The sequence below is a fragment of the Myiozetetes cayanensis genome, unplaced genomic scaffold, assembly GCF_022539395.1.
Source record: "Myiozetetes cayanensis isolate MyiCay16 unplaced genomic scaffold, myiCay2020 scf9, whole genome shotgun sequence".
Taxonomy (NCBI): Eukaryota; Metazoa; Chordata; class Aves; order Passeriformes; family Tyrannidae; genus Myiozetetes; species Myiozetetes cayanensis.
In genome coordinates this window covers 4,305,451-4,318,440 of record NW_026088185.1, presented here as the reverse complement: position 1 = coordinate 4,318,440, position 12,990 = coordinate 4,305,451, and the positions used below count along the sequence as shown (strand labels likewise).

Here is a 12,990-nt window from a genome sequence, read left to right as displayed (position 1 = left end):
CAGCTTTGGTGTATTTATTTTTCTTTCCTTAGCCCTTTACTGCACTGGCAAATGCTCAATGGCCTCTCACTCTTAGTGAGAAGAATGGGCTGCTGTGGCAGCTGGGGGGCACTCTGCTTACAAAGGGTCTCTGTTTTACTCTTGGAGCATCACACAAGAATTTCAAAGGACTTTTTTTTTTTTTCAGAATTAATAATCTACTTCTCTTAAGTTATCTTAAAAAGGGTTGAATTGGTTTCTAAAGAGAGAAAATAGAGGAATTCTTATTGGAAAGCAGGAAGCCACATGTGGGTTCTGAGGCCTGGGCTGAATGCAAATCTAGCTAAAAATTCTGGGGGTTTTGGTAAAATTCTCTTTGACCTGTAATTCCTTTTCGCTTGTGATCTGGTATCTTTGGTCCTCATAAAAGGACCTGGCTGGTTCAGTATCCCAGCTTCCCCCAGTGAGTCACTCTGCTAGCTAACATCTCAATTCTCAGCAGAGATTTTACCCTAGGATTAGAGCACAGGGAGATAATTATCGGGAAGCAGCAAATTAATGACTGTAACTATCACGTTCACTTTTCCAAGATCCCTCAGAATATATCCTGTTGCCTACTTCAGTTTTGACTCGTTATTTCTTGCTGCTGTTTGTAAGTGCTGTGTGTTAAATACTTCCCCCAGCTCTGTGCTCGTTGCAAAGGCATTTTCTACTATCAGTGATTAGTCTGGGCAGCAGTCGTGGCTCTGGGCATTGCAGGTGCATCCTGCCCCTGGTTTCAGGCACTTGGTATCTGAACAAAACCAGTCTGTGGGGCTCTGATTTCCATCAGCACACCCTAGACCTACTCCTCAGTGTCAAAGGCAGGCACACATCATGCTACGGCAATGAGACAAACCCAACAAGGGTGGAGCACCCACAACAGCAGGAGAAGGTTAATATGCAAAAAAACATACGGGTGGTCCGTCGTACTGAGGAGGAAAGAGAAGCTGTGAGGGAGAGAGAGTTGTCCTCTCTGTCTCGGTCTCCTGATGCACCTCGTCGAGGAGGAAGGATAGAGGAAGGTCTCGGTAGAGAGGAACGCTTCTCGGGACTCTTGCTTACTCCATCCTAACAGCAGTAAAATAAAAAAGGAAGGTTTAGTTTTCAAAACTCACTCTGTGGCCTGTGATTTCTCTCAGTCTGTATACAGAGAGGGAAACCTCATCCTATGGGCTTAGTTTACTCCTCACACAGGAACCCGTGGGGAGCTGGTCCCCCTCCATGCTCTGCTTTGCTCCTTGATGCTTCTTTACTGCATCTAAACACCAAACACTCATCTTCTGAGCTACACAAGACACAAATGGACACTCTTGGATCTAAATATGGCTGGATTCCACACTGGGCTCTTAAAAAGATTTTCTTTTAATGCAAATTCAAGTTCAAAGTAAAAGAATTTTCTTAAGCTCAAGTGTGAAATTCATTTCTGAGTTTACCTGCAAAGTAACTGCACTATGGGTGCCAAGAATATACCCCACAGTAGATTCTTGTGATTTTTTCATTTTTGAACACAAACATGTAATTTTTTTATGGAGAACATTTTTTTTTTCAGTTCAGCATTATCAATCCTAGTGTTTTATTTCCTTCTATACTAAAAATGTTTCCTTTTTGAAATAAGTGCATACCTTCTCTTTACCATGGTAGAGTAAACCTCTCTTTACCATTGGAGCAATGGACATGTATATTAGAATATTTTTGGACTTAGGGGATGTGCAGCCAAAGACAGTCTTGCACAAACAGATATTCCTCCCAAAAACAAATGATGATGATCCCAACCAGTACAGGACACAGCAAGCACCGTATTACAAAGAAAATGGAAGTCTATAGTGAAAACAAATTTTAAATGGGGATAGTAAATCACCATGATGTAGATTTCAAACACAAGTGAAACGTAAGTACAGGGAAGGTGGGATGGACTGCCAAACATGTTTTTAAACTTATCCTGCAACTTCTCCAACAAAGTCCTATGCGTTGACTAAGTTTGATTCCTAGAGCATTTGGATTCTGCCCTTATTGCTGGTGATTAGAACTGTTTCCTCCTACACTGGGGACTGAATTAGATTTCAAAGAATATTAACTGGTTGAAAATTGCATGTTTTTTTAAACTTGGAAGGCAAATCAGTCCTGCTGTTCTTTACCACTTACTCACATGCAAACAGGTGTAACTTCTTAGCAGTCAATAAAGCAGCACCCATATCATCCACAGAAAGAAGATATGTCCTTCTAGTTATAACTTCTGTCACTTCTGTTTCCTCTGATGAATCTCCTTCGATTTTATCCATTTTCTAGCACAGGTCTTGCAGCCTGATAATCAGTTTTCCTGCCACTGGATGTAAGTAACCCCATGTAAGCTTCACAAAGAATTACTCAAATTCAGTGGGTAGAAAATATGATCCATGGAGTTTACCTACAGTCTCCGACCTCTCTCTCCAAACTCTGCTACCTTACCTTAGCATCTGTTTTTGAGTCTCTTGGGCCTGCTGAGGAGGGCTGAACAAAGTAACTGTCTGTATCGAGAATAGTGGCCCTTTTAGTGGTTAATGAGCAAGCTGAGCTGGGTCTTGGAGGAAGCAATGACTTTGCTCTAGACTTTGAGGCAGGAATCTTTGACAAAGAAGCAGTCTAGTCATGAGAAAACAAACAAAAGAAAACACAACATGAAGCCAGACAAAAGGAAAATGCACACAACATGGACCAAAAATAAAAAGCTGAGCTATGAATTAATACTTTTCCTGTGTCTGGTAATGTGCCTATGCAGATCTGACTTGCATGGAATTTTCAGTTTTGTATTGTTTACTGAAGTCATCTGGGTCTGAGTTACTGAGTCGAGGAAGTGCCTTTTTCTCCAGATGCTATTTTGGTCTTGTGTTAATAGGATAAAACCAGTGCCAGGAGTTACATTTAACTGGTACAACTGCTGCTTGGCTGCATTAGAAACAAATGCAAACCTACAGGAACACCAAGAGATCCTAGTCCTTTAAAGCTGTGCATTTGAAATGTATCCCTCCAGGTTATGGTCAAGAATAAAACACTGGGAATCTTAAAAGTAATGTTGTAACAGTTATATTCCCACACCAGCAAGAGGACAAGACAAGTATTGCTTCTTGTGCAACTGTGTACAGGCAAAATCCCTACTGCACACAGATCCTGCATTCTGTGCATTTGGTGTCACTCCACAGAAATCCATAAATCTACAGTGACAGTGTGGAGTCCTGGCATAAGGAAACCTTACGTGGTTGAAAGGCTGACGTGATACGTCATTGTGAACAGATTCTTGTTTGTTTCTGAGTAACAACATCCCATTGAAAGAACAATTAAAACCCAACAGGACAGACAGAAAATCTTTGTTGACAATTAGGAGCACCTAACTGCATTATAAAAAGGAATTCTCTTGAGACAGAACAGGACTACTTGCTTAAGCAATACTTTTTTCTCTCCCACAGATACAACTGATACTGCAAAGAACAATTGCTTGGGTGTTACCTTGGTAGTCTTGATTCTCTCTTTAGTCATACTAACATGAAATTACACATATGAACAATCCCAATGAGCAAGTCATTCTGGGATTTGTACAGAATTTGAGCCACAGAAAACTTGGCATTTGATCTAAGTCCATCCCCTAGACTTTCTCAATGACCAGAAAAGGTGTATGAGTTGCTCTTTGTCTTTATTAGAAAATGAGAAAAGAATGGGCAGTCCAGCCCTGACAGGCCTCTGGCTTAAGCTACATACCCAACCTATGTCAAACTGAGACTAGTGTGCTGAATGTCATCCATGACATCACCCACATGATTAAAAGCTGCAGAACTGCCTAACAAACAATTCCAGTCCTATAACAAAGCTGAGAGGAGTTCTATTGGATGCCATCATCCATAGCAAGTAGCAAGACAAGGAATTAGTTCAAAGGATGGAAGTGCTTTTACTATCAAGAATATGTTCCTAGAAAGAGTTTTCTGACATATTTATGCCTCTTTCAATACATATTTTACTGTTTGAAAATAAACAGAATAAAACCAGTGAATAATTATTTTACACAGAAACTATAAAATATGTGTTCCTGTCACATCTCTAGACTTCAACTGGTTTGTCATAGTTCAATTTATGGGTCTCATCCACCTGTGAAACTTTGGACCCTATTTACAAACCCACTAAGGTGTTTGTTATGCTGAAGCTCTGTGGGAGCAGTGTATCTGTGCTGGGTGGCCCCAAGAAGCAGACATTCTGTGAACACTTTTCAGATGGCTTTCTTAACTGGAGATGTAACTAAGCATGCACAGTCTCAGGTCCACTTGTTCATTCAGTGGTTTCTGCCTTTTTCAATTTGTGGGTCATGCAACATGTTTCCCCTGTAATGAGGTTGGAAATCTCTTACAGGCTAAGATTTTAGTCCCAGAGACATCATCCTTTTCACTCGTATGGCACAGCGTTCTCCATGAATACCTGGATCTAATGGGCATGCTAAAGATGGATGACACTGAGATCTGCCAGTGGAACAGCTGGGGAAAAGGCATGACCTTGAGTCAGAGCACTGCTCTGAGACTATCACAGTCTAGATCCCCCCATGTTATCTAGGGAGCAAGGCACTTTTTAGCATCAGTCACAGTGGCAGAATCTGGCCCAACCAGACTTAGTAACATGCTCAAAGATGGCAGAACAAGCAAAGAAACCACATCTCAGTCCCTGCCTGTGCTTTGCGCACAGTGCTGCTTCTGTTAACAGCCCATGACCTTTGTTACTGGAAGGGCCAGCTGCCCAACAAGATCTATGTAACCCTGACTGAAACTCACGGATTGCTGAAGTGGAGATGCAGAACCCTCACTTTATTTTAGAGGTGCTCCTGACATAGGACAAGTGTTTTCATCATCTTGCTGTGAACTGCAGGTACACAGCTCCTTCCAGCAGATGGAACTGCTCAGCCTTCCCTGAATTTGTTCTGCAAAGCAGTGTGTAAACTGCAGTCTGAACATGCACAACAAAACTGACTGGGTTGGATGATCTAACATTACCAGTGGAGAGGAAAAGGCTGCACTTGAAGGACATAAAAGCTGAAAATCCCAAAGAAAAGAGAAAAACAAAAAAAAGGGAGAGATCTTTATAAAAGCAGACACAAAGACAAGGCACAGAAGAGAAAATGTCCAGGAGTTGTGTGAGTGTAGCAATCAGAGAGGTGAGATAACAGGGAGAACAGATAAGCAGGGGACAGACTTCTAATCTTTGCTAGAACACAAGGGGTAGGAAAAAGAAAGGTGTATAGAATGATCATTGCACAGAATGATTTTGCAATGTTTATGCTTAGAGCACTCCATGAGCATTGAAAATGGGCAAGTATTGACTCTCTTATATCTTGATCGTCCCCCAAGAAAAGACAGTAATAAAACATCCTGTTGACTCAGCTCAGAAATCCACCCAGGTATTTCTTACTGTACTTGTAAAGAAGCTCTAACAGTTTCCCAGTTACGGGTCTGAAATGGGCCAGACCTGAAAAACCATGGCTCCTCCAAAGCCTTATGCTGCTCTCAGCGCTAACAATTTCTTACAATTCACAAATAGTGTGCAGCACTTCATGTGACAGAGCTTTCTGTTCCCCAAAGAACTGACTATCTGCTTTAATGGATGAAACGAATCAGACAAGGAATACATTGGGAAATATACTAGGAAATTTAGAGGAATCCTAAGGAACTTCTTACTTGTTAATGATGGCTGACAACGACAAAGTATTGTGCTGCAGATGTGAATTAGCATGTGTCAGTGCCACAGAAAAAATATTTGCATAGGGGAGGTTGTATGGAGGTTGATTTCCTGCGGATTTGGGATTGATGGGACAGAAAGAGTGCAGGGTCAGCACAGAGTAAGGCAGCATTTGCTGAGGAGTGCCAGGCAAAGGGGGCAGAACAGGTTGTAGAGCAGTTGGAGGCAAGGCACGTAACTCAGGTTAGAACACAGACAGCAATCACCAGCCCAGGAAATGGCCACTCTCTAAGCACTGAATCACTTCTAAATTCTGCTGGCCACTGACTTCCACACAGGCATGGCCTCTGCAGAACTCCTGGCTATGGAATGGTGCATCAGGAGACACAGAGTGAGTCCTGGAGAAGGATTTCTGCCTTCCCAGCAATCGAACAAGGTTGCAATACAGGCTGGGCCCTGCAGAAAGGGCCAAGGTACACAGCTGATCCCACAGGATGACGTGGCTCAAAATGCTGATCAGACTCCAACTCCTGCAGTTTGGAGTCTGTGTGGCCCCCACAGATCTGTAAACCGTCACCAACTACTACTGTGCTTCAGAGGTTATTCAGGAAAGGTGGTTTTAATTACCCTTTTCAATGAAGAATGAATAAGACAAACCAATTTTAAATGGCACACACAATTACTTACTGAATTAACACACACACACACAAAAGTGAAATAAGGACAAAAGGAGATTATAAAGATGAACAATAAGATGATTTTACTCACTGAGAGTTTTTCCTTTGCTTGTTTAAATACACCAGGAGCCTGGTTTGTTTCACCACCTGCTGCTAAGAAACCCAAAGAAAGACTTGACAGTTAAAAACAATAATAAGAAGCATTTCTATTTAGTACACTTATTAGAACAATTAAATGCCTTGGAACTAGTGTGCAAAGCAAGTACTTTGTGAATTACTCTCAGTGAACTGTATGCAGAAGTGTACTTAGTAATTTCCTGTATTCATCTTACTTGAGGTAAAATGGTATTCTACATGTTTCAAACAAACTGAAATTTTGTATTCATGTTCCCTAAAGCCTAGAAACTAAAAGAAAAAAGTTCAGGAAATAGCTGACAGCTAAAAGAGTCTCTGGTCTGAAGGTTGATCCTCAGACAACTTTGCATCCTGATTTTCAGGACCGTCCTCTGAAAATCAGGCACCTTCAAGTCATCCAAAACTAAAATTTTAAGAGAGGCCTCTAAAATATTAGCCAACATTCCTAATGGAAAGAGAGAAAGTCACTGCTGAATTATCATCCTAGTTGTGTCAACAAGGTCAACTAAGCCCCCAGACTTTTGAAATCCAATTTATATCTGGGACATCAAGTATGTTGATTCAGTATTTCATTTATCTGATACAATGAGGTTGGGGGTAAGATTTTTCTTTTTGACTTAAGATTCCATCTCAAGTTTTTGAATGGGGCAGCTTTTTGGAAAGCAGGTTATTAGCTTCACCCCAGTGCTGCCACTCAGGAAACGATGCACCACACAAAAACTGGATGTGAAATCATCTGGCACCTGTGCCAGGATGCCCTTGGTAAACACAGAAGCAAGGACAGCCTTCACAAATGACAACCTTCTGCTTTGAACCCAACTGTTTTCCAACTCTAAAACCAACCCTAATGGCTCATACAGGACAGGTCGGGTTAATTTTTTCCTTTTCCAGTGTGGTTCCCAGCTGTAATGAGATTATCCCTGGTTTTCTGTCACACTTGCCGCTCTAGTTCTGCCCTCTTAATATACATATACACTCTTAGAAAATCGAGGAGTAGGAGAGAAAACCTGTGAGGAGGAAAAGAATATATAACTGTGCACTTCAGTTCTTCTGAATTTGTAACAGGGATAAATACAGCGCAGCCCTTCCATGTCACACCTTATGACATCTGTTACTGCTGGTTTGGGTCTGTTTTGCATCTCTTCTCTAATTAAATAATCACAAATAGCTTCTTTCCTCCTTCCTCTGGCACTGTACACTAACCAGTCACCACTATGAAGTGGAAAGAAGAGCTGTGCTGCTTGTGCTGATGTACCTGAAAACACCACAACTTCGTCACCTGAACTCAAGATCTCTACACGCCCTCTTGCTTAAATACTAAACAAACACGTTTTACCTCAGGGCTGTGACCCCAGAACTGAAGACAAGGAGCAGAGGAGGTGTCACAGCCAGGTCACTGTCCTGGCCATGCCATCATCAGCACTCCTCTGATGGCACAACTGCAGTGGCGTTTCACAGCCTCTGACAAAACAACCCAGGCTGGGGTTTCCCTCATGGGCAAACCAGTAAAGGCAAAGACTCCACAACTCTTTCCTCAGGACTGGCCATACGGTTTCTTTTTCAAATCTCAAGGATGAGCCTCTCAAAAAGCAGCCCCTCCCTCGTGGATATGTTGATCTGGCATTTACCAGTGCTTACCAGTGACATGGGAATTTTTTTTTTTCTAGTACTAAAGGGGCATTAGGGGAAAGATGTAATTTTTGGGGCCACTACACAGAAAATAAAAGCAAGTATCAACTTTTTTTGGTAGACATTTGTATCTTATAACTGGACATGTTTCATTTTAGTCATAATAAATGCAACATGGAGGTTTCAACTGACTGCCACACACTCAAAGCTCTATAGACTACACTGCCAAGTGACTTTGGGGGGGCTGCACTAGCCAGGGGTCACTAAAGCTGACAAGACCACTCCAAATAGGAAGCACTGACAGTCAAAACTGGCTTCAAGAAATGGTGCAAGATTTTAGAAGAAAAGGAAAATGGGAGAGAGACAATGTCCTTCTAGATTTGAGATCCCTGGAAAGAGCTGAATGACAGGGATACAAGGTTAGGGATAAGCTCAGGCATACACAAGTTAACATATGGGCCACCTGCACTCTTGGAGTATCACCCAGCTTTGCACTCTTTCGCATGGCTTCTCCTCAAGTCCCATCAGGAAGCACAAAAATATGAGGTAGAAGAAAATAATGGATACTGTAAATTTTCCAGCAACAATGAGGATGCTGAGATATTCTAAGAGATATTTTTGTTCTCTTCGTGGCATGGTTCAAGCTCCTCTGCTTTAGAGCTCAAACCTCAAAGTTCAAGCCACATTAGTTTTATGTCCATCATTTTGGCTGCTTTCCACCTCAGGATTTAAAGGTATGGGAAGGTAGTTTTTGTATTGTATTTTTCATTTTGACTAATAAATCTGCTTTACTGTGTATTGGAGTGAGAGAGAAAAAGCTCTGACTGTTGCCAGGCAGCGCACATTTAAGGCACAGATTTCCTTATGCAAGTCCATTTGTATGACTCAGGCCTCTCCAGGATGCTCTGGGCCAGAGTAACTCAGAGGAGGTAGTGGTAAAATACTTGAGGGCAAAACAGCATGACCACATGGCTGTAGAGGTCTAGATGAAGTTGAGAACACTAAAAAGCCTACATTATTTTCCCCCCATTTCCACAGCTTACTGAACTCCCTGGGGCTTTTGAAAGAACATGTGAATTATGGGTCGTGACTTCTGAGCTTTCAAGCTGTGCTTCAGCACACAGTGAGAGAAAGCAAGAAGGGTTGTTTTAATCCTTTTCTGTGTTCCTCACTCTTGGGTAGTTCTGGTCCAGAGCAAAAGTCAGGGGAGCCCAGAGACTGCAAACCGAGGAGGAGCCATCAGTGCAACGCAGAGGGGCATGGACCAGCCTTTCCTTCCCTCACTCCATTTCTCCTGAGAGGGGCAAGTAAAAGGACCAGATTCAGTCACAAGAGCAAGGTGTGGTGCCTTAGGGAGGCTGACTCAAAAAGATGCCCTCCTTGACCTGCTGTGTGTCAAGAGAGCTGATCTCATGAGCAGAGCACAGATTAGTGGCCGTCCTGGCCACAGTGACCATGAAGTGATTAAGTTTAAAATCTCTGTTGACAGGAGGAAAAGTGTCAGCAAAACCTCAACTCTGGACATGAGGAGAGCAGATTTCAGGCTGCTCAGGGAATTAATAAGATCCCCTGGCAAAATGTTTTTGCATGTGCTGGGGTGCATCAGTGCTGGTCACTTTTCAAACATCACCTCCTGAAGGCACAGGAGCAGCAATTCCCGAATGTCAGAAGTCAACAAGGAGAGGCAGAAGGCTGGCTTGGCTAAACAGGGATCTTCCCTTGGAAATAAGGCAAAAAAGGAAGGTGTATGCCCAGTGGAAGCAAGGTCAAGTGACATGCTCTTCAACATCTTCACAAATGACTTGGATGCAGGACTGGAAGGCACACTGAGCAGGTTTGCAGACGACACAAAGTTGGGAGGAGCTGTTGACACCCTTGAAGGCAGAAAGACCTGAAGGGAGACCTTGACAAATTAGAGGGCTGGGCAGTCACCACCCAGAGGAAGTTCAACAAGGGGAAGTGTCGGATTCTCCACCTGGGATGGGGTAACACCAGATATACAGACAGACTGGGGAATGAGACGTTGGAAAGCAGTGCCAAGGAAAGGGACATGGGGGTCCTGGTTGATGGCCAGTTGGCCACGAGTCAGCAGTGCCCTGGCAGCCAGGAGGGCCAACCATGTCCTGGGGAGCATCAGGCAAAGCATCACCAGCCTGGCCAGGGAGGAGATTGTCCTGCTCTGCTCTGCACTGGGATGGCCTCACCTGGAATATTGTGACAGTTTTGGGCACTGCAATGTAAGAAAGATATTCAGCTATTAGCATCCAAATAAAGACGGTGACGGGCCTTGAGGTGAAGCCGTATGAGGAGTGGCTGAGGGTACTTGGTGGTCTGTTCAGCTGGAGAAGAGGAGACTGAGGGGAGACCTCACTGCAGTTACGACTTCCTCATGATGGGCAGAGGAGGGGCAGGCACTGATCTCTGCTCTGTGGTGATCAGTGACAGGACCTGAGGGGATGGCCTGAAGTTGTGTCAGGGGAGGTTCAGGTTGGATAATTGGAAGAGGTCCCTCCCCTAGAGGGTGTTTGGGCACTGAACAGGCTCCCCAGGGCAGTGGTCACAGCACCAAGTCTGACAGAGTTCAAGAAGCATTTGGACAATGCTCTCAGGCACATGGTGTGACTCTTGGGGATGGGTCCTGTGCAGGGCTAAGAGCTGGACTTGGTGATCCTTGTGGGTCCCTTCCAACTCAGCATATTCTGTAATGAAAGACAACCAGTAGATAACACAACCTTCACACAGCTGAGGTTTGACATTAAACCTACCCTTGCATAACTTCTTATCAGCATATCTTCTTAAGAAATATCTGCCTATCTTATACTTTGCATATCTTACTGTATTTTCACTAGTCAGACCTCCCTGCTGAGTCTGGTCTAATTTAGAACAGGAGTGACTCAGTGGTGTAAAACTAGACGGGAATGACTTCCTAGGAACACTTTTGGTATTGCTCTGTTTAACCATAGGACGTGTAATAAATCCTCCTGTTCATTTCTAAGCCATGAGAAGAGGCCTATGCAGTTCTGCACTGTTCTTCTGTTAATAGCCCTGGTTTCACTCAAACACCCACTGCAGCATGTGTTTGTGCTACATGACAGAAAACCTGGCCTCTTTTAGCTGGGCATTTTTTTTAAGATCACCAAATAAGTCAAGATATTCATCCTTCCACCCTGAATTCACAGGAACAATGAATAATATGAAGATAATGCTGAAAGAGATCTTTTGGTCCTCCAAATAATGATACACCTATCAAGTTGTAACAGGAATCATTTGTTTCTTCCTTTCATCTTCCTCTACCAAATAGTAAGATTTTTGCTTGGAATGCATTTCGTAGTATGAGCCCAGATTTCTTCTCTCTCAGCTCCATGCTGCACGTGGCTGGACTCCCCCTGTGGATTTTGACTGTACAGCATAAACATCAGATTGGGAATTGTCAATGCAGAGAACATCAATCAGCAAGAATATAAGTCTGAAACACTTCTTATTATGCATGAGAGTAAAAAAGCAAAATAATGGAAATGCATACCATGGTTTAAGCTGTCAACATTTTCCCACCAGAAAAAAAAGTCATTTAAAAAAAAAAAGAATAAAATGATGAGTAGAGATTCCTAGAACACCACACTCTAAGCACGATGCCAAGTTAAAACAACAGCACTTGGAGGCCCAAGCAATGACAAGCATACATGATCATGGCCTCCACCAAATAAACAAACAAATACCAGAAAAGAAAGAAGAAAAAATGGTACAAAACACTAAAAAAACACAACCAACCAACCAAAAAAAAACCAAAAAAATACAGCCAAAAAAACCCAAACCAAAACAACCAACTATTTGTGAAGATTTATATTCTCGGAAGAAAAAAAAATAATAGAGAACCTGCTACAGCCATGAGATTTACAAAAGAAAATGTCTATGTTTGCCAGCCACATTGCATAACTGAACAGAATGCAGTCACCTGTCTGCTTCCGTTTAACACAGGAGAGATGAGTTGGTCTAGTATATTTGATAGCAGGTTTTAAAATGATTTTCCTGGAGGGAGAGTGGGCCTGAACTTCAGTTTTTTTAGCAAGTTCAGCTTTCTTATACACTGCTATGGACAAAAAGAACACAGAAACACAGAATCAGGAAACAACCCAGCAAACAGTTTCATTATGATACATCAAGAGGCAGGCCCACTGCTCCACAGCTCCGACCCAACGCGCCGCTTCCACCGGGGGCCACGTGGCAGGAGGGGAAGCGCCAGTGCATTAACTCAGATGCATTACCCGGGGGTCAGAGGGGATGTCTATAATGAAATGGGACCAATGGAGCAGTGAGCCTTGCACATGGCTCCTCACATATTTGTACAACATCTCATTAAAAAACACCACCATTAATACTGTTACGGTGCACATCATCTACAACAGAGTAACCGTAAAATAGTAAGAAAATAAAACAAATTAAAAAAAAAAAAACTGTAATAGGGAGTGGTATATGAACCTTTTTTCCTTCTCACTTCATCTCTGGAGAGTGTGCTAGGTTCCTTTTTAGCTATTTTCCTTTCAGGAGTAGAAATCCTGCCTCTCCCAGTTTTAAAAGGTTTCTCTTTTTTATGCTTATCGAGAGATGATCTTCGCAATTCTCTCTCTGCCTTCTCCTCTTTAGGAACAGTCTCTAACTGTTCAGTCATGATGCTCCTATCATCATCTGTAGGATCAGAGCAAATTGTAACAACAAACAAAAGATTAGTAACAAATGTTAACAATACTGTGGTGGAGCAGGGTAAAAATAGTTGAAGACAGAGCAGACAATCAATAAAAAAAGGCAGACTATTTTACCATTTTTCTGAAACATGCTGAGATTACTA

At 42.6% G+C, this 12,990-nt stretch overlaps 1 protein-coding gene across 1 annotated transcript in view; it reads right to left on the bottom strand.

Annotated features, from left to right (window-relative positions):
• Window positions 1-12,990, bottom strand: part of MAP2 (microtubule associated protein 2) — a 213,858-nt gene that overhangs the window by 21,529 nt on the left and 179,339 nt on the right. Inside the window, 4 exon segments of the mRNA XM_050339292.1 lie at window positions 936-1,089; window positions 6,475-6,536; window positions 12,100-12,234; window positions 12,624-12,830. Of these exon segments, the coding sequence (XP_050195249.1) occupies window positions 936-1,089; window positions 6,475-6,536; window positions 12,100-12,234; window positions 12,624-12,830 (558 nt within the window).